Source organism: Thamnophis sirtalis, unplaced genomic scaffold (assembly GCF_051295495.1).
Source record: "Thamnophis sirtalis isolate CommonGarterSnake01/CBP01778 unplaced genomic scaffold, rThaSir2_p1.2 scaffold_13, whole genome shotgun sequence".
NCBI lineage: Eukaryota > Metazoa > Chordata > Lepidosauria > Squamata > Natricidae > Thamnophis > Thamnophis sirtalis.
The window spans coordinates 1374690-1396525 of record NW_028261393.1 but is presented as its reverse complement, the minus strand read 5'-3'; the positions used below and the strand labels follow the sequence as shown (position 1 = coordinate 1396525).

Sequence of the window (21836 nt, the reverse complement as noted above, 5' to 3'; positions counted from 1 at the left end):
ACAGAAAGCAAACTCCAGAGTGGGAGCTCAAAACACCACAGCCTTTCTTCCCCCAGTCTGACTTCAGCTCCCATAATTCCCAACCAACTACTTCTTGACATACCCATTTCTCAGATCCATTGATCACTTGGCACAGTGTTTCTCAACCTTGGCCACTTGAAGATGTCCGGACTTCAACTCCCAGAATTCCCCAGCCAGCATTCGCTATCTATCTATCTATCTATCTATCTATCTATCTATCTATCTATCTATCTATCTATCTATCTATCTATCTATCTATCTATCTATCTATCTATCTATCTATCTATCTATCTATCTATCTATCTATCTATCTATCTATCTATCTATCTACCTACCTACCTACCTACCTACCTACCTACCTACCTACCTACCTACCTACCTACCTACCTACCTACCTACCTATCTATCTATCTAGTTGCCAAGGTTGAGAAACACTGACTTGGCAGTTGTAAACAAAAAAAAAGCATTCCTTCAACGTGCGGGTTGAAGTAACTAGTTTTTTTTAAATATTATTTATTATTATTATTATTTATTAAATTTATATGCAGCCCAATCCCGAAGGACTCCGGGGAGGAGGAAAGAAAAAAGAAAGGAAAATAAAAAAGGATAATTTAAAGGCATGACTGCAGATGAATCAGGCAGCAGAACTTTTCAATGCTCCAGATCAGTGTTTCTCAACCTTGGCCACTTGAAGTCCTGTGGACTTCAACTCCCAGAATTCCCCAGCCAGCTATGCTGTCTGGGGGATTCTGGGAGTTGAAGTCCACAGGACTTCAAGTGGCCAAGGTTGAGAAACACTGCTCCAGATACTTTTAATATCAATAGCAAAGTCGCAGGTCCCACCCAGACGAAATCCAGCCTCTGCTACCCCCAAAGAGGTCTTCGGTCGGATCACTCCACTCCTGGAATGACATCACGCGGACGGGACTTCAACAGAGATGACGTCAACGCGCTGAGAACATAACTGTCCTGGTGACGTCACCCCCTCCAGGTCCCCGCTTCCCTCGCTTTCGCCTGAGACGTTCGGCTTCGGGAGGATCGTGACCCTCGCGGCCTGCCGTAGGACCCTGCGAGTCCAGAATGCGCCTGCGTGGTCGTCGCAGGCGCGTGCGCAGTGGCGCCGGAGACCGCTCGGCGCGGTTGCCATGGAGTCGGAAGGAGCCTACGAGCCGGGCTTCGTGGGGATCCGCTTCTGTCAGGAATGGTGAGCGGGCGGGAGGGTTGGTGAGGGGCCCGGCTTCATCAGAGAGCATGGGAGCATGGGTAGTCCTCCCCGGCTTCTCCGCGAGGCCTTGAACCGCATCTCCCATCCTCCCCCTCCCCATCGCGCGGTCCGGCCTGTTTTTCGAAAGGCCTCACCGCCGTTTCTCGCTCCCTCTCGCCCAGCAACAACATGCTGTACCCGAAGGAGGACAAGGAGAACCGGATCCTGCTCTACGCGGTAAGTTGGGGGGGGGGCCGGCCTGCCCTCTGCCAGCGGGCGCGGACTTCATCTCCCAGCATGCTCTCCGCTCCGCGGGCGCCTGCTGGGGGATTCTGGGAGTTGAAGTCCCTCCTTAAAGGAGACCCTCACCAACCCCAAGGAGCTGGATGGGTTAGAGCAGTGGTCTCCAACCTTGGTAACTTTAAGACCTGTGGACTTCAACTCCCAGAGTTCCTCAGCCAGCAAAGCTGGCTGAGGAACTCTGGGAGTTGAAGTCCACAGGTCTTAAAGTTGCCAAGATTGGAGACCACTGGGTTAGAGGCCATTTGAAGGGCAAGTGGAGATGGACATCCCGCTTCCCTGAAACTCTGGGGATGGGCCTAAAAATGGGGGGGGGGTCTCAGCATTCTCTTGCCCCACTTTGAGACCCTTCGCCCTGCCCTCCTTCTCAGCCTCGGCCCCCCCCTTTTTTTTTTCCATGTGAAAATACGTTTATTTCCATTTCATTCCATACCATCACATGTATACTGTGCATAACCGGGGCATATAACATTGAATAATAAACACAGCCCTCGTTTTTATAGACAATACCCCCCAAAATACAAACCCAATATACCACCTTGACCCACCATACACCCTCTTTCACCCCCCTCCAACTTTCATTCTTCCTTCCAACATTCCCCTCTACTTCCTACTTCCCCTCCCCCTCTAACACTCCTCTCTCCCAATACACTCCCTCCCTTCCTTCCCCTCCTGCCTCCAATCCTCTCTCCCACCCTCTCTACCCCTCTTTCTTCTTTCGCTCTACTCCTCCCTTCGGTGTATTTGTATTGTCTATCGATATATTCAGCTTGTCCTATTCTTACCCTTACATTAAGAAGCCACAGTATACAAGTGCAATCATGCACTTTAAGATCTAACACATATTATATTTCCCCCCTCCCCCTAAAACCCCACCTCCCTTCCCTCCCCCCCCCCCGACTTCCCAGAGCCCGTACATGGTATAACTTTTTAACAAACACAGTCTAAAGTATCTTAAAACAACTCAGCTTCTTACTGTTACCCAATCAGCCTCGGCCCCTTTAAGAGTCCCTCCCAGAGGTCCCCAGCCTGCATGCTGATTAAGCTGAAGGTGGGTGGACTTCAACTCCCAGAATTCCCCAGCCCGCCTGGGGTCCATGTGCTTCTGCCCTCCTGCTACGGAGTTATTCATTTCCCCGTTTGCTGTAGAGAAAAAACAGGACACACGCAAGCCAGCTCTTCAGGGAAGGGATAGTTTATTGCGCGGGTCCAGAGACAAAGGCCTGAACCCCGAATGACACCAGGAAATTCCTTTTTATAGTCCTTAGCTTTTAGCTCAGCCACCTGCTAGATTTTGCATTTGTCAAATATGTTTTATTTTCATTTTTTTCATTTTCATTTCATACAGTCACATATATACTGTGCATAACCGGGGCCATATAACATTGAGCAATAAACACAGCCATCCTTGTCAAAAATACTCCCCAAAATACAAACCCAATATACTAGTTCAACCCTCCCTACACCCTTTCTTTCACCCCCCCCTCCAACTTTCCTTTCTCCCCTCCAACATTCCCCTCTCCTACTTCCCCTCCCCCTCTATCACTCCTTTCTCCCAATACACTCCCTCCCTTCCATCTCACCCTCCCTCCGATCCTCTCTCCCACCCTCTCTACCCCTCTTTCTTCTTTCCCTCTGCTCCTCCCTTCGGTGTATCTCTACTATCTATCAATATATTCAGCTTCTTATTTTTACACTAGAATTAAAAAGGCAACAGTATACAAGTGCAATCATGTTACTTTAAAATCTAGCACCTGCTAGATTTTGGATACACCCCCCCCAAGATGTGCCCTTGGATTACAGTAAAATTATGCCTACAGGAAGTAATAATACATAGCATACATTTGAGGAAGTAAATTGTGTCCTTTCAGACAGCTTCTACAGTCAAGCCAGCAGATATATTAAAATAGAGACTTTTGCTACAGCAGCTCTTATGTGCAGACTTCCTAAAAGCAATCGTTTGCAATTTCTATATATGAACAGCTAAAGCTTAATATCATGAGACCCGAGTTTGGTTCAGGCTTGAGGCCTACTCTGGTTCAGCCTGCTCTCTCGCGTTGAAGCCATTGCTGGGGCCGCCTTGGAAGCGTTTGGACCACGAGGCCTCCAAAGCACCATCGGCCATTGGAGGTTGCTTGGCCGTCTGGCCGAGACACCTGGGTGGTGATGGGACATCTTACACCAGTGTTTCTCAACCTTGGCCACTTGAAGATGTCTGGACTTCAAGTCCCAGAATTCCCCAGCCAGCGAATGCTGGCTGGGGAATTCTGGGACTTGAAGTCCAGGCATCTTCAAGTGGCCAAGGTTGAGAAACACTGTCCTAACCACTGCTGGGGAATTCTGGGACTTGAAGTCCAGGCATCTTCAAGTGGCCAAGGTTGAGAAACACTGTCCTAACCACTGCTGGGGAATTCTGGGACTTGAAGTCCAGGCATCTTCAAGTGGCCAAGGTTGAGAAACACTGTCTTACACCCTTCTTCTTCTTCTTTTGAAACTCTTCCTCCTCCTTCCCCCCCACCCTCTCTGCCAGTGCCGGAACTGTGACTACCAGCAGGAAGCTGACAACAGCTGCATCTACGTCAACAAGATCACCCACGAAGTGGAGTAAGTGTCAGCCTAAATTCACTTAACAACTGTTTGTCTAGCAGTAGAAATTTTGGGCTCGGTTGTGGTCATAAATCAAGGACTACCTGTATTTCCTACGATAAGATTGGTTCTGTTTGTTGTAAACCAGACGACTGCCCAGGTTAAATCAGTAAATCCACTATTTTGCTTTCAGCGAATTAACCCAGATCATTGCTGACGTCTCCCAGGATCCCACCCTGCCCCGGACGGAGGATCACCCCTGTCAGAAGTGAGGACTTGTTGCTTTAGCTTAAACATCTTTGAGGCAGGAATGTTGTAGAAAACAACAGCTTTCTTCTAAAACCGTACCTGGCTGGCTGGGGAATTCGGGGAACTGAAGTCCGCACTTCTTCTTAAAAGTTACTGAGGTCGAGAAACGCTGTTTTGAAGCTTGAAAGCGAGCAGACTTTTGGGGATTCCTTTGAAATGTTATCCTGATTTTTATGCTGAACCAGGCCAAGGGGTTGGGACTCTGTCCGTCTCTGCCCAAGCCTTAAACAAAGAGAGCTTTGGAAGCAGAACAAGGTCAAATTTGGAAACAGAACAGGGTCAAATTTGGAAAAGGGGGGAAAAAAACTCCAGTAGAACAAAAAATAGATTTGGAAATTGGCCGGGCTCTGGAGAGGAGACGCCAGCAGAAACAGGTGGGGCTGGACAGTAAGTGAGAATGCTGCCGACTGCCTCGATTCAATTCCCATCCCTTCCTCCTGGGGAGCCAGCCACATTCTGCCAGCCATGTTGTGCCCTCTTTCCCAACCTTGTTTGACGCCTGGCTCTGCCCTCCAGGTGCGGCCACAAAGAAGCCGTCTTTTTCCAGTCCCACAGCGCCAGGGCTGAGGTGAGCCGATGCCTTTTTTAAGTTTTAGGGAGGGTGGTTGAGGGTTTCGCCTTCGGATGACGTCGTTCTGAATCGCCATGAGAGATGATGGCTTGCCGTCACAAACCTGGATGCCTTTGGAGCCCAGCACGGCCTGCCCGGGAGTCTGACCGAGTTTTCAGTTGATATTATAGGCGTGGAAAGTGCTCAGCCAGGGCTCTGAACAGAGATGTTCATGTGTTTGTTTCCTTGCTTGCAATCCCGTCTTTATTATCCTTAGAAATAGGTCAAGGAGGCACACATATCCACAAACCTTCCTCCTCCTCTTCTCCCCAAAACAAGAAGATAGATAGATTGGGCTGAGCAAGGGGGATGGGCCCAATCACCCAGCCGGCTTTCATGCCTAAGGCAGGACTAGAACTCACCATCTCCTGATAATAGGCCCAAAAGGAACCAGCCAGCTTTCATGGCTAAGGCTGGACTACAATTCCCAGCCTCCTGGTGATTGGCCCAGAGTCATCCATGCCTGAGGCAGGACTAGCACTCACCATCTCCTAGTGCAGTGTTTCTCAACCTTGGCGACTTTAAGTCCTGTGGACTTCAACTCCCAGAAATCCCCAGCCAGCATAGCTGGCTGGGGAATTCTGGGAGTTGAAGTCCACAGGACTTAAAGTCGCCAAGGTTGAGAAACACTGCACTAGTGATTGGCCCAAAGTCACCCAGGCAGCTGTCACGCTAAGTTGACACTAGAACTCCCAGTCACCTGGTATCTTAACCACTAGACCAAACTACAGCCGAGGTGGCACAGTGGTTAGGGTGCAGTACTGCAGGCCACTTCAGCTGACTGTTATCTGCAGTTCAGCGGTTCTAATCTCACCGGCTCAAGGTTGACTCAGCCTTCCATCCTTCCGAGGTGGCTGAAATGAGGACCCAGACTGTGGGGGGCGATATGCTGACTCTGTAAACCGCTTAGAGAGGGCTGAAAGCCCTATGAAGCGGTATATAAGTCTAAGTGAAAAAAACAAAAAAAAACTTCCCAGGATTTGGAAATGCAGAATTTTCAGGTTTCGCTCTTGGAGGCCCTTCTTCCAGGGGGTTTCAGCCTCAGCCACCCCCTCCGTGACGCTTGTGGGCAAGAGGATGGTACCCCAACTCGTCTAGAGAAGACCAGGTTAGAAAGCTGATTTAGGAGCCTGCTGGAGATCTGGAGGCGGCCTTGGCTTTTCGGCTTTCCCATTTCTGCAGAAAGTGACCTCCAGAATCACAAAATCATGGCTGCCTTTCCCCCCTCTCCCTCTCTCTCTCTCTCTCTCTCTCTCTCTCTTTCTTTCTTTCTTTCTTTCTTTCTTTCTTTCTCTCTCTCTCTCTCTCTCTCTCTCTCTCTCTCTCCCTTCCTTCTTTCTCTTTCTTTCTTTCTTTCTTTCTTCCTTTCTTTCCCAGGATGCCATGCGGCTCTACTATGTCTGCACTGCCCCCCACTGTGGTCACCGTTGGACGGAGTGAAACCTTGTGGGACGACCGCTCCCTGCCAGGCCCCTTCCTGTCTCCTGGACCACCGGCGACTTCCCTGCTGCGATTCTCCGCTATTTATCCGTTTCAGCCTGTCTGAATTGTCCTTTGCTTTAATAAATGATTTATTTTTTACAGAAAGACTACAGCCTCACGCGTCTATTGAAAAATAAAACCGAAAGGCACCCCTGTCTCTGCTTTGGCATCTTCTCTTGAGTAATCTGCATTAACAGATCAGCAGAGTTGGAAGGGACCTTGCCGGTCATCTAGTCCAACCCCCTGCCCACAAGCAGGAGACCCTGCCTCTACCTAGGATCGAACTCACAACCTCCTGATTGTGAGGCAAGAGGTCCACCTCGAGGCCACAGCAGCAGCTGCAATGGAGCCTGAAAAGCAGCTGCTCCAGGCTTGGGGATCTCGTCCCCCATGTGGGGCCCGGTGGAGTGGCCCCGGCGCGTGTGCCCGTAGAACTCGTCGCTGGTGCCGCAGGTGAAGCCGCACTGCTCGCACACGAAGAGCTTTTCCCGCCGTTCCCGGTAGCCGTACGTCTGGGGGACGCCGTGGATTTTCTTCAGGTGAGACTCCAGGGAGCAGCGCTGGGTGAATCCTTTGCTGCACAGGCAGCAGCGGTATGGACGGATGCCTGCGGGCAGCGACGGGTGGGAGTTTGCAAAGGTCCTCGACTTACGACCACTCGTTTAGCGGCCGTTCAAAGTTGCCCACCCCCCAGAAAAAGGGGCCCATGACCCGCGTTTATGACCTTCCTCGAAAGTCACACAAATTTGAACGGTTTCGCAACCGGCAGGTATTTCTGACAGTTGCGACCTTCCAACAAGGAAAGTGAATGGGGGAAGCTGGATTCGCTTAACGACCACTTAACTGCAGTGATTTGCTTAACAACCACAGCCAAAAAAACAACAACCATCGGTCGTGAAGTCAGGCGCAGCTGGATAAACAGGTGCCTTGCTTAGCGGGGGAAATTCTGCCCCCAATTGTGATCGTGGGAGCACCTGTTACAAGCCACTTTTTCTTTTAGTGGCCCTGCCCCTTGGAACGGTCGCTAAATGAATGGTTGTAAGTGGAGGACTCGGCCGTAGCAGAGATCAATCTGTTTCCCTCCCCGGCTGGCCCTCACCTGTGTGCGTCCTCAGGTGCCTCTTGAGGTCGAAGGTGTCGTTGAAGCCTTTGCTGCAATAGTGGCACAGGTGCTTCTTGACGGCGCTGTGGCTCTTGGTGTGGCGGTTCAGCATGCGCTGGAGCGGGAAGCCTTTGCTGCAGACGGAGCACTGGAAGCCCACCTGTTGGGGGAAAGGAGGGAGGGGGGAAGGAGTGGCGCATGATACAGACCCTGGAAGGGTCCCTGCCCTAAGAGACTAATGGACAGTACAAGCCAGGTTGATAAAAATACAGATCCGGGCAATCAGGGTTTGTTTGTGAGAAAGGTGGGTTTTGAATGGAGAACCTGTGGACTGAAGCTCTCCACTTCCCACACCATTGGCCCCCCTCCCTCCCTTCCTTCTTCCCCCTCTTCTTCCTTCTCTCTTCCCCCCTTTTCCCTTTTCACCTCCCTCCCTCCCTTTTCATCTTTTTCTCCTTCCTTCCTTCCCCCTCTTCTTCCTTCTTCCCCCTCTTCTTCCTTCCTTTTCTCCTCTTTTCCCTTTTCCCCTTCCTCCCTCCCTTTTCATCGCTTTCCTTTTTCTCCTTCCTTCCTTCCCCCTCTTCTTCCTTCTTCCCCCTCTTCTTCCTTCCTTTTCTCCTCTTTTCCCTTTTCCCCTTCCTCCCTCCCTCCCTCCCTTTTCATCGCTTTCCTTTTTCTCCTTCCTTCCTTCCCCCCTCTTCTTCCTTCTTCCCCCTCTTCTTCCTTCCTTTTCTCCTCTTTTCCCTTTTCCCCTTCCTTCCTCCCTCCCTCCCTCTTCATCGCTTTCCTTTTTCTCCTTCCTTCCTTCCTCCCCCTCCCTTCCTTCTTCCCCCTCTTCTTCCTTCCTTTTCCCCTCTTTTCCCTTTCCTTTCTTCCCCCCTTTTCATCCCTTTCCTTTTCCTTCCTCCCCCTCCCTCCCTCCTTTCTACCCTCTTCTTCCTTCTGTTTTCTTTTTTCCCTTTTTCATCTCCCTTTCTTCCTTCCTTTCTCTTTTTACCTCTTTCCTATTCCTCCCCAAATATATATGTCCCCCCCTCCCCATTTACCAAAAGCATCCTGGGCAACAACCAGGATCAAAAGGCAATTTAATGACCCAAATCAACTTGGGGGGGAAAAAAAGACGAAGTCAAAACAGCCCTCCCCCCACCCATAATCCCTTGCTAGGCTGCCCCCCAAATTGGCAGGGCGAAGGCCAGGCAAGCAGCCTGTGGAGAGTCTCCCCCTTGACTTACGGAATTTGCCAAGGCCCCGAATCCCGTTTCCCCGGGGTCTTTCCGTCCTGGGCTGGCCTTACCTTGTTCCCCGGGAGATGCTTTCCCACGGCCGGTGGTTGCAAAGAAAGCGGGTTTTGGGCCAGGCGTTGGGGGGCGTCTCCTCCATCCCGCTCGCTTTTGCTGCCGAGGCTGAGAATTGGGGGGTGGACGAGGGCCGGGACCCCTCCGGTCTCTAAGACATCGAGGGAGCCAACAAGGACACCGTTTTTAGTGACTTGCAAATGCAGGAGGCCCTGAACCTACAAGAGTTTGCTTAGTGGCCAAAGTTACAACCGCGCTGGAAAAAAAGGACTTACGACCGTTTTTGACCCTTACGACTGTTGCAGCCTCCCCAGGGTCACCTGATCCCCCTCCCCAGGGTCACCTGATCCCCCTTTGCAACCTTCAGGCGAAAATTCAGGCGCTTGGCCACTGACTCACATTTATGACGGTCGCAGCGTCCCGGGGTCACCTGATCCCCCTTTGCAACCTTCTGACAAGCCAAAGTCGATGGGGAAGTCTGATTCACTTAAGAGCGGCAGTGATTCACTTAACAACTGTGGCCAGAAAGGTCATAAAATGGGGCAAAACTCAGTTGGCAGAAGTCTCACTTAGCAGTGGATGTTTTGGGCTCAGTTACGGCCGTTAAGGCGAGGACTAACCTGTAGAGGACTCTGCCAGGAAAACTCTTCTCGCACCGCTTCCTCTCCCTGCTAGCAAGTTCTTCCCCAACTGGGCGCCCTCCAGATGCGGGAGTCCCTCATTCCCATCATCCTCGGCCAATACGACCATCGTGGTCATTGCTCAGAAAAAGACACCCTTCGTGGAGGTTCACTTACCTGGTACGTACAAATCTCCCCGGAGCCGATCGGCGAGTTCACCCCAGTTCCGTGTTCTTAGCTGTGCCGATTTACGACGTTTTATCAGAAAGGACTTCGGCATAGCGGATTGGGTGCTGGGTTCGGGTTTCTCCCAGGATCAACGCAGAACAAGGTGGTGAAGACCAACAATGGAAGGTCCTTAAAGTAGACACTTCACATCCAGGAAGAAGAAGATACCTTTGATGGTGCTCAAACCCCAGTTCCTAAACCTTGAGGTCCTTCTATATATCATAAATGCAGCACTGCAGGCTACTTCAGCTGACTGCAGTTCTGCAGTTCGGCTGTTCAAATCTCACCGGCTCAGGGTTGACTCAGCCTTCCATCCTTCCAAGGTGGGTAAAATGAGGACCCGGATTGTTGTTGGGGGCGATATGCTGACTCTGTAAACCGCTTAGAGAGGGCTGAAAGCCCTATGAAGCGGTATATAAGTCTAACTGCTATTGCTATTGCTAAATCTACAATTCGAACTTAACTTCCCAGTAAAAGCCCGACCTATCATTTCAAACAATCTGAAGAGCCGGCGTTACCAATAAACCCCAATAAAAATTTAAAAATGCAAACCGTTGCTTTTTTCTCTCCAAGGCACAGACACCCCCCCCCCCCCAATTCCTGCCTCTAACCGCTACCCCAGCTCCCAACAAGAATAGGAAGGAACTCCAGATGTGACGGTCTGGCTATCATCCAGCAAAGTCCAAAATCTCAACCCAGTTCCGATGAGCAGGAATGATTCTGTGGATGGGCTATTTAAAAGAGCAACTCTTCATATCCTGACAATTTGCATCTAAATTGGGGGTGAGGGGGGTTGAGAGGACATCACATGGCATCTGTTTTACATATTGGGTGCTTCTAATTACAGACCTACAACTGCTTGCATTCAATCTATGCAAATCTTGCAGTTTAACTCCGGAGTGCAGAGTTAAGGTCAGTTTATCCGTCCCTCCGGCTGCCTCCGCGACAGGAAAGTCATTTCAAAAGCAGTGACCAAATCGGAACATGAAAAGGTCAGCTAAGCCTTCCACCCCCCCCCAACAACACAACATCCCTACGAGGTAGGATAGGCTGGACAAGGAGAAGCCTCAAAGACAGAACATTTGATAATATAAGCCATACAAAATGTGAGTTAAGCACAGAACATAGAATTCAGTGTGCAACGCTGCAATCTTTGCATCACCAGCCTTTGTCAATCAGCAACTTTAGCAATAGCAGTTGGACTTATCTACCGCTTCATAGGGCTTCCAGCCCTCTCTAAGCGGTTTACAGAGTCAGCATATCGCCCCCCAACAACAATCCGGGTCCTCATTTCACCCACCTCGGAAGGATGGAAGGCTGAGTCAACCCTGAGCCGGTGAGATTTGAACCGCCGAACTGCAGAACTAGCAGTCAGCTGAAGTGGCCTGCAGTGCTGCATTTAACCACTGCGCCACCTTGGCTCTTTAAGACGTGTGGACTTTAATTCCCAGAATTCCCCAGCCAAGGATGCAAGAAGGACCCTATCCCTCAAAGATCATCTAGCTGAGCCTAGCTACACACTCTCTCTCTCTTCTACGGGGCCGGGAAGAAAAGTTGATTTAGGCCAAACCCATCGGGGGGGGGAAACCGAAGCCAAATTTTGCTTGCAAATCACATTGGGATCCCTGGACTGGATCAATCGGAAGTCTTCAAACTCGGCAACGTTAAGACTTGTGGAATTCTGGGAGTTTAAGTCCACAAGTCTTAACCTTGCCAAGTTTGGGGGCCTATATTAACCCAGTGGATCTCTGGGTTGTTGAGTCGTTATTTGGGGGGACCTTGTCGTGTCCCCGAGATTTTTCTTCCTGCCGCTTTGCACTCAAAAGCAAGCAGGTCTCTCTCTCTCTCTCTCCAAACAGCTCCAGATTTCCATGTCTCGCTGAATGCTCCGATTTGAATAAACCTGTTTCCGTGGTCGGCTTTCGGAGCGGTGTGATTTTAATGGGCGCGCCCTTTCTTCTTCTTCTTTTGATTAACAAAGCTAACCCTGGAAACGGCTCATCTGCAGCTTGAGCAACGGTTTCATTGACTAGTCCAGTGTTTCCCAACCTTGGCAACTTGAAGATGTCCGGACTTCAACTCCCAGAATTCCCCAGCCAGCGAATGCTGGCTGGGGAATTCTGGGAGTTGAAGTCCGGACATCTTCAAGTTGCCAAGGTTGGGAAACACTGGACTAGAGATTTTGGGGAAACATTTACCTGCAAGCCGGATCGAAAATAGATGAAGTGCAGGTTGTCCTTGAGTTACCACGGTTCGTATAGCGACCGTTCAAAAGCTTATAACGGCCCTGAAGAAATGACCATTTCTCACAGACATGACCATCGTGGCATTCCCGTGGCCACACCATCAAAGTTCAGAAGATTCATATTTATGGCAGTTGCAAGTGTCCCCAAAACTCGTTTGAAACAGGAAAACACCTCTCTGGAAGTTTTTCTCCTGGAGGTTCACGCATGACAAATTCAGTCTGAACCTCTCTTTCGAATCCAAAAAATACTTTATTATATTTAAAACCTTCCTAAAAACATTACAAAGCCGTGCTGCAGCCCGAGTTTCAAACAGCACCATAGGAGAATTTCAAGACGACCCTTTTGAATTTTATTTGTCTTTCCTCGGTCTTCTAAAAACATTATTTTTGTCAAAAAAGGAGGCGTTCAAATTGCCAGCGTTTACTGGGCAAACCTTTGAACTCTTCCTATGGATGCGAACAAAGTGCTGAAAAGGCAACAGGTGAATCGGTGCTCATGTTGGAGGCTCAGCTCCTCAGGAGTCACCCCGAAACGGACATCCGTGCGCCACAAAGGTGCGGAAAGGAAGGGACGGAGCCCTTTCAAGGCAGGCTGGTTTTCCGGGCCTCCTCCAGCTTCTTCTGAACCACGTTCAGGAGAGAGTCAGAGTAATGCTTCAGCAGCGCGTGGGCCTCGCCTTCCTGGAGGCAGATCGGCCAGAAGGACGAGGGGTCGGTGGCGACGGCGACGTCGGCCTTATCCGGGCAGTCTCTGGTCGCCAGCTCGCTCTTCATCCAGCAGAAGGTGCTAGAAAGCCTGTGCTGGACGTGGGCGAACTCCTCCTCGGTCCCGCCGGTGCAAGACAACACCTGAAACATTGGAAGGGTTTGTTGTAATATAGTTCCTTGTGCAGGTGTGTGTCCTCCATGGCCTAGTTCATACCAGGGCATGCAGAGCCACGCTGAACCACACAGGAGAAAACAAACTCCTAAAACTCCATAACATCCTGATAGTGCATAACATAACATCCTGAGATGTGCCCTACCAATGACGCCCAGGATTTGACCATATATAGACTGAGCAGTAGATTAGAAATTGTACTTTTACAGGCTGTCTTTACCCACATGCTATTGCTCCTCCTGCCTTTGTCCTATCTCAATAAAAGGGGCTACCAGATCCCCAATCTGGGTCGTCGCTCCATCCCGAGAAAGGTTGTCTCCTGTCTTTTCTCAACATTGGCCTCATGGGCGAACCACGGGAACATTACAAGGGTTTCTGGCACGGCCAGCTGTCTATCCCCAGGCGAAGCAAGGACTTCCTTGCCTCTCTCACCGCAGTGGCGTTAAAATAAAGACAACCCCAAAGGGACAGAGGTGGGGAGAGAAGGAGGGTGTGGTCAAGATGGCCGTGAGGTTAAAAAAAGCTCTACTTTTTTCAACATGTGCTGCCATGATTTAATTGTTTGATCACACCTTAGTGCCAGGGATGATAAAAGTAGTATTTTAGAATATAACACAGAAATGTCCAACCTTGGTCCCTTTCAGACTTGTGGACTTCAACTCCCAGAATTCCCCAGCCAGCACTGGGGAATTCTGGGAGTTTTAAATCCACAAGTCTTAAAGGGACCAAGGTTGGACACCTCTGATGTAGCGCAAAGCCCATTAGGAACCCAGCACATCCATCCACGTAAAACCCCATCTTTCTTCCTTTTTGTAAAACGCACCCACCCTTACCTTATCGTACAGTTGCAAAGTCTCTTGAAATTTGAGGTGTAGGGTCTGCAGGCTCCCCTCAAAACTTCTGACGAGACCCTGAATTTCTGAGAAGAGAGAGGAAAAAATACTAATAACAACAACAAGCATTTCTCTCTTTGGAGAAGAAAGAAAGAGACAAAAATCCAGCCGACTGGAATGCCACCCGGCTGCGTTCTTTCCAAGGGGGACAGGTCAACAGCTCCAACTGATCGTGTCGGCTGGCTGTTCCTTTCCAGGGCATCTGCGAGGGACGGTTATCAAGCCCGTTTTATCCCGAGAAAAGGAAAGGAGAGATGCTCCAGCTACCTATCTGCTTGTTTGGTCAACATTCTTACCTGAAACACCGGCGGTTTTGGCATCGAGGCTTCCTTTCAGCTCCGGCTGGATTTCTGGGGGAGGTTTCTAAAAATCATTATTCCAGAGGTTAGATCAGTGTTTCTCAACCTTGGCAACTTGAAGATGTCCGGACTTCAACTCCCAGAATTCCCCAGCAGTGGTTAGGACAGTGTTTCTCAACCTTGGCCACTTGAAGATGTCCGGACTTCAACTCTCAGAATTCCCCAGCCAGCGAATGCTGGCTGGGGAATTCTGGGAGTTGAAGTCCGGACATCTTCAAGTGGCCAAGGTTGAGAAACACTGTCTTAGACAGAGCTAGAATTTTTCCAACACCAATACCTGTGTTTCCCTTGAAAAAAAGACCGGGTCTTATATTAATTTTTGCTCCCGAAAGAACTCATTAGGCCTTACTTTCCGTTAGGTCTTATTTTCGGGGAAACACTGTGACACGTTTAACTTGGGAGTTTGAGGAATTAATCGAGGGAATGCCAGCAACGTCATGCTCCATTGTCCCAAAGGTGCTTCCCCCCCCCCCCCCCCGAGGACTTTCTCTGTTTTTTCCTTGCAGGTGTTTCGCTTCTCAACCAAGAAGCTTCTTCTGTTCTTTGGCATCTTGGATGAGAAGCGAAACGTCTTCGAGGAAAAGCCGAGAGAGTCCGCTTCCCTCTCGGTTCTCTCTGGGGAAACCGGGACCTGAACGACTGGGAGCCTCCGCAGATTTCATGCTCCATTCATGCTCCATTCATACAGGCCGCCCGTCTAATTGCTGCACAGTGATTTTGTGGGTTAAAAAGATTTGCACCGCTCAAACTTGCCTTGGAGTTGGTGAAGTCGCTGAGTGGTAAGGACTCCTCCGAGAGGCGTTCGGCAGTGGCTGCCTGAGCCAGTGGACAGACTCTTGGGAGAAAGGCAGCCGCAAATCTGTGTGGGAAGAGAAGCCGTCTCAGAGCAAGTTTTCAGGCGAAGCTTCCCCGCAAACGGAGGGGGCCACGTGACCAGCAGCAGCTAACCTGCAGTTCTTCTGCGCGCGAGAGAGAAACCTGGCGGAGATGCTCAGGCGAGGATTCAGGAGTGGGCTCTCCCCGTCCTCACTGTCTTCGAACGGCTGTCGATCTCTGATACAACCGTCAAATCTTTCTGGACACAAACAGGAAGGGCAGAGAATTTGTCCGAGGGACAAGAGAAGACAATATTTGGAGCTCAGGGGCTGATTTGTGGGGGGTCCTTGGTGCTCCCCTGAGCTTGCTGGTCTTCTTGGAAATGTTTCATGACCTAACTAGGGAACCTCATCAGGGATAGAAGGGAGGGAGGATTGCAGAGGGAGGAGGAGGAGGAGGAGGAGGGCAAGGGGGAGGGGCACTCTCTGACCTTGCTTGTTTTTCTGCAGATGTTTCATTACCCTACTAGGCAACATCATCAGTGCTAGAAGGGAATGGGGTTTGCTGATTCATTGAGTAACGAAATGTCCAGGAACATCCAATTTAAAGCCTTAGGCCAGTGTTTCTCAACCTTGGCAACTTGAAGATGTCCGGACTTCAACTCCCAGAATTCCCCAGCCAGTGAATGCTGGCTGGGGAATTCTGGGAGTTGAAGTCCGGACATCTTCAAGTTGCCAAGGTTGAGAAACACTGTCCTAACCACTGCTGGGGAATTCTGGGAGTTGAAGTCCAGACATCTTCAAGTTGCCAAGGTTGAGAAACACTGGTCTAGAATCTTTAAACCGCTACCAATTACCAGCCGTGACCCTACGTAGATCAGATTCCTGTGTACAGGTAGCCTGAAATAAACTCCTGGTGCTTTGGAACTCCATCCCGGCTCCTGGTTTCCCGCGCCTGGCGGAGGCCGGCTCTATGTTACCTTCAAGGGGGCTACCGGCCAGGGTTTCAAAGTGATTCTTGAGGTATCTTTCCTGCTCCGGCGTCTGGGGCAGCGACCCGTTCTGGGAGAAGTTCTCCTCCAGGTTGGCGCCCCCCTCGGCCTCTGCAGAGCGGAAAACAAAGGGAAGGCTCAGGTGCTTGGGGAGGGGAGGGAGGTTTCTAGCCCCCCTTTCAAGCACTCTTCCTTGATACAGGCAGTCCTTGACTTATGACCACAAAGGAGTCCAGAATTTATGTGGCTAAGTGAGACATTCATTAAGTAGCAATAGCAATTAGACTTATCTACCGCTTCATAGGGCTTTCAGCCCTCTCTAAGCGGTTTACAGAGTCAGCATATCGCCCCCAACAACAATCCGGGTCCTCATTTCACCCACCTCGGAAGGATGGAAGGCTGAGTCAACCCTGAGCCGGTGAGATTTGAACAGCCGAACTGCAGAACTGCAGTCAGCTGAAGTAGCCTGCAGTGCTGCATTTAACCACTGCGCCACCTCGGCTTAAGTGAGTTTTGTCCCATTGTACAACTGTTCTTTGCCACGGTTCTCAACAGAATCGCTGCAGTTGTTAAGTTAGACGCAAGGCCGTTCAGTGAATCTGGCTTCCCCAAAGCCTTGGCTTGTAAGAACGCCGCGAAAGGGGATCGCCTGACCCAGGACACTGCAGCCATCATAAATACGGGTCGGTTGCCAAGAATTTTGATCACGTGACCCCCAGGGAGGCTTCAACAGTGGCAAAGTGTGAAAAACGGCCGTAAGCCCCCTTTTTTTCAATGTTGTGATTTTGAACCGTCACTAAATGAAATCTCGTACGTCAAGGACCACCTGTATCCCTGAATCAAGGTGGACTGTATGCTGGCCCTTCTCTCTTCCTTTCCTTTTCCCTCACCCTTTTGGGGACGGATGGCAACTGAGCCCCCCAAGCTCCCCTCTTCTTCCTCCCAGTTTTTCTGAGCAGACACGACCGAGAGAGGCTTGGTGTAAATCCATCACTGGCACAGGAAACACGGTTCCACTTCCACGGCTGCCCTTCACGTCGCCTTCCCCAACCTGACGTCCTCCAGAAAGGTGGGCCAGCTCCCAGAGTCCTCAGCAATGGCTAAGGGGATTGTGGGAGTTGAGGTTCACACCTGGGAGGCACCGGGCTGCTCTTTGGAGCTGGGTGGGACATTACAGGGGTTCTCGGACCAGCGGCCAGCCGTGCCACGAAAGGAGCCGAGATGGTGCAGTGGTTAGGGGTGCAGTACTGCAGGCCACTTCAGCTGACTGTTATCTGCAGTTCAGCGGTTCTAATCTCACCGGCTCAGGGTTGACTCAGCCTTCCATCCTTCCGAGGTAGGTGAAATGAGGACCCTGATTGTTGTTGGGGGCGATATGCTGACTCTGTAAACCGCTTAGAGAGGGCTGAAAGCCCTATGAAGCGGTATATAAGTCTAACTGCTATTGGTGCAATACCAGGCTGGGGAGGAATCTGTGAGGTCCCTTCCAGGGATCTTACCTTTGTGCTGGTGCCCGGAAACAGGGAGCTCAGCATCCAAAGGAGGCCCAGAGAGGGTGATCTCAGGAGCCTTGTCTCTGAGGCTTGAGGCTTCCTCCTCAAACAGAGGCTGATGGACTGACCTTCTAAGAGAGAGAGAAATAATGGCCAGATCTTTCTTAACAGTGGATCTGTCCACTGTCCACCCACCACCTGTCCACCCATCCAGGCGTCCTGAAAAACCTGAGAGGGGAGACTCAGCATAGACCACCTGCCCCAGGGTCTGTGCTCTTCCCAGGCTCCAGAACACAACAGCAGTGGCCTCCCACCTTGGCAACTTCGAAGGAAAGCTGGCTGGGGAATTCTGGGAGTTGAAGTCCTCCAGGCTTAAAGTTGCCAAGGTGGGGAGACCGTTGAGCCGAAGGACCAAGCCTCGTGACTTGAGTCGAGTGGGCCGCCTTGGAGAACTTAAGAGTCTGCAGAAAACCAACCTCTCTCCGAAGGAAGAGCTACTGTCTGCTTGGGAGATGTAGAGGTTGGTCCCGCTGTTCTCCAGCTCCTGCGGGGTGTCCTTGTCAGAAGAAGACAGATCCGGTTGCTTGAAGTCTTCGGTTATGTTGCCGGGAGAAATCTCAGCCTGCGTGGCGAAGCGAAAACGTTCTCTCCCTCTCCTTTCCTTCGCCCCTTCTCAGCCCTTCGCGATTAGGAGGGCTCAGAGATGGATACAGGCGGCCCTCGACTTAACAACAGTTTGTTTAGTGACCAAAGTTACGGCGGCACTGAAAAAAGGGGCTTACGACCGCTTCTCACACTTATGACCACAGGGGACACGTGGAGCCATCTGTCAGGGCACGCGAGGCGCTGCCCTGTCAGCTGGCCAGAGCTGAATTCAGCCTTTTTTAAAGCCATTTTTCACCCTCCCAAGGCTCCAGAGGCTTTACAGGAGCCTGGGGAGGGTGAAAACAGCACCCCCCCCCCCGGAGGCCCTCCGAAGGCTTTATGGGATTCCCTGAAGTCTCCGGAGCGCAAAAAAACCAGTCCTGTCAGCCTCTGCTTTGCTGCTGCTTCGGCTGCCATTGAAACAGGGAGGGGGGGGCATGGTATTTGGGAAGGGAATCATGTGCTGGAGGAAGATTCTAGACGCTGGCCTGACCATCTCATTGCGCATGTGGAGGAAGGGAGTTTCCCGCTAAGGTTAACTGTCCGGCATTCCGTCCTGGTGATGTTTTTTTGAAGTTATCTCCCACCTGACAGTTGGGTGCATTATAATTGGACTATGGACTGGGGATGCCAAGGGGAGGGGATTGAATTATACATGATATTCTTTGCTTTCGCGCCCAATTAACCAGATTCAGCTTAGCTTTGCTACTATTCGTTTGTAATTAGTAAAAGTACACTTGATTTCAAACAAATGGAGTTGAGTGGTTTCCTTTCCTGATTATTAAATGAAGTCGCACCTGACAAGCCCTCCGGTCATACTGAAAGTTCAGGAACGGACTTAGGGCTGGTTTAAGCCCTGTGGAGCCTTCAGGGGTCTTCCCTGAAGGCTTCGGACAATGAAACACAACCCAACAGACAAACTGGAAGTCACTTTAGGGCTCTGAAGGCTCCGGAGGGCTTAAACCGGCCTTACAAGCAAAATTCCAGAAGTTCTGGTTTGCCTGTAGGGCTGGGTTTTTTGCCCTCCGGAGGCTTCAGGGAAGCTCCTGAAGCCTCCAGAGGACTTCCGGGGGAGGGGGGAAGCTGTTTTCACCCTCCCAAGGCTCCTATAAAGCCTCTGGAGCCTGGGGAGGGTGGAAAAAAACATGAAAAAAATGGGGGGTTGCGCTTGTCATGTGCGCATGCACGCTGGGGGGGGGTTGCACATTGCATTATGGCTGCGGCACATCGGTGCCACTGCCGCGAGGTGTCAGTAATTAGACTCCCCCCCAAAAATAAGCCATTTTTTCAGGGGTTAAAAGAAAAGAAGGCCAGGTCGTATGTTCAGGGAAACGGGGTAAATGGGCCTTCCGAACCACGTTAAGAGGGATCGGCTGCTTTCTCAAGTGAATGGGGGTGGGTGGGGTGGGGCTGGTGTTACTCAGCCAATCAGACCAATCGCCCCCTCCCACCTTCTCCCGCCGAGAAGCACCTCCATGACCAGCCGGTCCAGACTCCACTGCGCCAGGTCCGCCTCGGCCGTGCTGCGGTTCTGAATCGGGGTGAAGTAGCTCAAGTCGGCTTCCAGGATGGTTTTGATGGGTTCCTTGTCCGCCCGCTCGGCCCAACGGCCCTGGGGCTGGTAGCTCACCCTGGAGTGAAAGGCGCCGCTCTCCGAATGGTCTGCTTCGCCCAGCTGGGAAGGAGACAGAGGGAGATGCCCGGAGAGGGGGGGGGGGGAGTCAGGAGAAAAACCCCCCAGCAACCATCTGCATCGGTGGAGGGCAGATTTCCCCCAGCAGGGGCCCTCCGGATGGGCGAGACCTCCGTGCCTGCCAGTCCCAAACACCTGCAGGGCCAGGTGGGTGAAGGGCAGCTGAATGGGATGGGGCCCAGCGGAGCCAAGCAGCACATCGCTCGTTCTTACAGGAAGTCCTCGACTTACAACCATTCGTTTAGCGACCGTCAATAGCACTGAAAAAAGCGACCGAAGATTGTTTTCACACTTATAAGCGTCCCAGCGTGCTAATGGCCACGTGATCAAAATTTGGGGCATGATTCGCTTAGCAACCATGGCAAAAAAAAGTTGTGACCCGACTCGTCCCAATTCTCGGCCCAACTGTGGACGTAAGTCGAGGACTACCTGTACTAGTAGCTGTGCTCTCTTCCATCTCCCCAAACCTCCTTGCTCTCTATGGGGCAGCTCGACAATCCCCTGCGACCTACCAGTCTCTTTGCCCACATGGGCAGCTTGCCATTGGAGAGGAGACAGACGGGAGCTGCGGAGAGAAGAGCCGCATGAGGACAGACGGATGGACAGTGAAAGTATACAGCCTGTTCAGGGAATCCCCCTTGAGGGATCTAGTAATCAAACAATAAGGCTCTAAGAAACTGTGTAATAATGAGGGGGTTGGATTTTTTACCACTCCCCCAAAAAGAGAAAGTTATTAAAAGAAATTTATTTATTATTATTATTTATTTATTTGTCTTGTATGCCGCCCACTCCCGGAGGACTCCGGGCGGCTCACAAAAGACAAGGGAAAGGGGGGAATGAGACAAAGAAAACATATTAAAAACAAAACCAACATTCACAATTTCCGTGGAGGTAGATGCTTCTCAGCCCCCCCCAGCCTGCTGGAGCAGCCAGGACTTGGTGGCTTTGCGGAAGGCCGGGAGGGTAGTGAGGGTCCGGATCTCCACGGGGAGATCGTTCCAGAGGGCTGGAGCTGCAACAGAGAAGGCCCTCCCCCGGGGAGTCGCCAGCCGACATTGGCTGGCGGATGGAATCCGGAGGAGACCCAACCTGTGCGATCTAATTGGTCTGAGAGAGGTAATCGGCAGGAGGCGGTCTCTCAGGTACCCAGGTCCGATGCCATGTAGGGCTTTATAGGTAGCGACCATGACAGGATGACAGAGTTGGGAGAGACCTCGGAGGTCTTCTAGTCCAGTGTTTCTCAACCTTGGCAACTTGAAGATGTCCGGACTTCAACTCCCAGAATTCCCCAGCAGTGGTTAGGACAGTGTTTCTCAACCTTGGCAACTTGAAGATGTCTGGACTTCAATTCCCAGAATTCCCCAGCCAGCGAATGCTGGCTGGGGAATTCTGGGAGTTGAAGTCCAGACATCTTCAAGTTGCCAAGGTTGAGAAACACTGTTCTAGTCCATCCCCACCCTGCTCACACGAGAGACCCTGTGCCACGCCACACAATCTCTACTAAAAATAGTGTTCCTGTTGCCTCTGAGTATACAGGCAGTTCCAAGCAAGGAGGTTTGTAGGGGACTAATAAGTCCTAACAATAATAAATGATGATGGTTTATTATGGCTGGGTTTGGCATCTATGCCTCCCTATCGAGTCCTTTCCAAGGACCTGGGAGAGGAATATGTGGATGGTGTTACAGGTTGTTGTTGTTGTTGTTGTTATTAAATTTATCGGCTGCCCCTCTCTCTGGGCAGCTTACAGGATGATAAAACATGAACAAGCGTTACAATCATCAGATATAAAATGACAAAGCAGATAAAACAAAACTCCGATCACGCCGGGCGTGTCTTGTCCCGAGGCGTACCTGGATCAAGGTCATCTTTAACTGGCGTCTGCAGAGCTATTTCTTCCTCCTCTTCCTCCTCCTCCTCCTCCTCCTCCTCCTCCAGGTCAGAATCAACCAAGTCCCGGCGGGAGATCCTCTCAAACATTTCCACCCTGGAAAGGAAGGTTCAAAACACGCCCTTCTTTACACCGCCGGGGGGGAGAGCTTCTGCCTTTCTCCTGAACTCGGGACG

At 51.1% G+C, this 21836-nt stretch overlaps 3 protein-coding genes across 4 annotated transcripts in view; 1 reads left to right on the top strand and 2 right to left on the bottom strand.

The window, feature by feature from the left end:
- The first annotated feature begins 1093 nt into the window (after positions 1-1093).
- On the top strand, positions 1094-6908 carry POLR2I (RNA polymerase II subunit I). 2 transcript variants are annotated; one of them, XM_087727422.1, is made up of 6 exons: positions 1094-1225; positions 1408-1462; positions 4056-4129; positions 4305-4379; positions 4937-4988; positions 6615-6908. In XM_087727422.1, the coding sequence occupies exons 1-6, from the start codon at positions 1167-1169 to the stop codon at positions 6690-6692; spliced, it is 393 nt and encodes a 130-aa protein (XP_087583548.1). In that variant the 5' UTR covers positions 1094-1166; the 3' UTR covers positions 6693-6908. The 2 variants fall into 2 exon arrangements, with proteins under 2 accessions (XP_087583548.1, XP_087583549.1); XM_087727423.1 differs by lacking the exon at positions 6615-6908 and adding an exon at positions 6408-6609.
- Positions 6711-10017, bottom strand: OVOL3 (ovo like zinc finger 3). The gene is made up of 5 exons (XM_087727939.1): positions 9707-10017; positions 8899-9060; positions 7612-7785; positions 6832-7119; positions 6711-6730 (listed from the first exon to the last, which is right to left on the bottom strand). The coding sequence occupies exons 1-5, from the start codon at positions 9807-9809 to the stop codon at positions 6711-6713; spliced, it is 747 nt and encodes a 248-aa protein (XP_087584065.1). The 5' UTR covers positions 9810-10017.
- Positions 10018-12195: 2178 nt separating this feature from the next.
- WDR62 (WD repeat domain 62) overlaps positions 12196-21836 on the bottom strand; it is a 29115-nt gene continuing 19474 nt past the window's right edge. Inside the window, exons 20-30 of the mRNA XM_087727938.1 lie at positions 21623-21756; positions 20285-20337; positions 19551-19754; positions 17911-18056; positions 17441-17565; positions 15930-16052; positions 15083-15209; positions 14825-14993; positions 14072-14138; positions 13716-13801; positions 12196-12851 (exon numbers count right to left, since the gene is read on the bottom strand). Of these exons, the coding sequence (XP_087584064.1) occupies positions 12585-12851; positions 13716-13801; positions 14072-14138; positions 14825-14993; positions 15083-15209; positions 15930-16052; positions 17441-17565; positions 17911-18056; positions 19551-19754; positions 20285-20337; positions 21623-21756 (1501 nt within the window). The 3' untranslated portion in view covers positions 12196-12584. The remainder of the gene's footprint in view (positions 12852-13715; positions 13802-14071; positions 14139-14824; positions 14994-15082; positions 15210-15929; positions 16053-17440; positions 17566-17910; positions 18057-19550; positions 19755-20284; positions 20338-21622; positions 21757-21836) is intronic.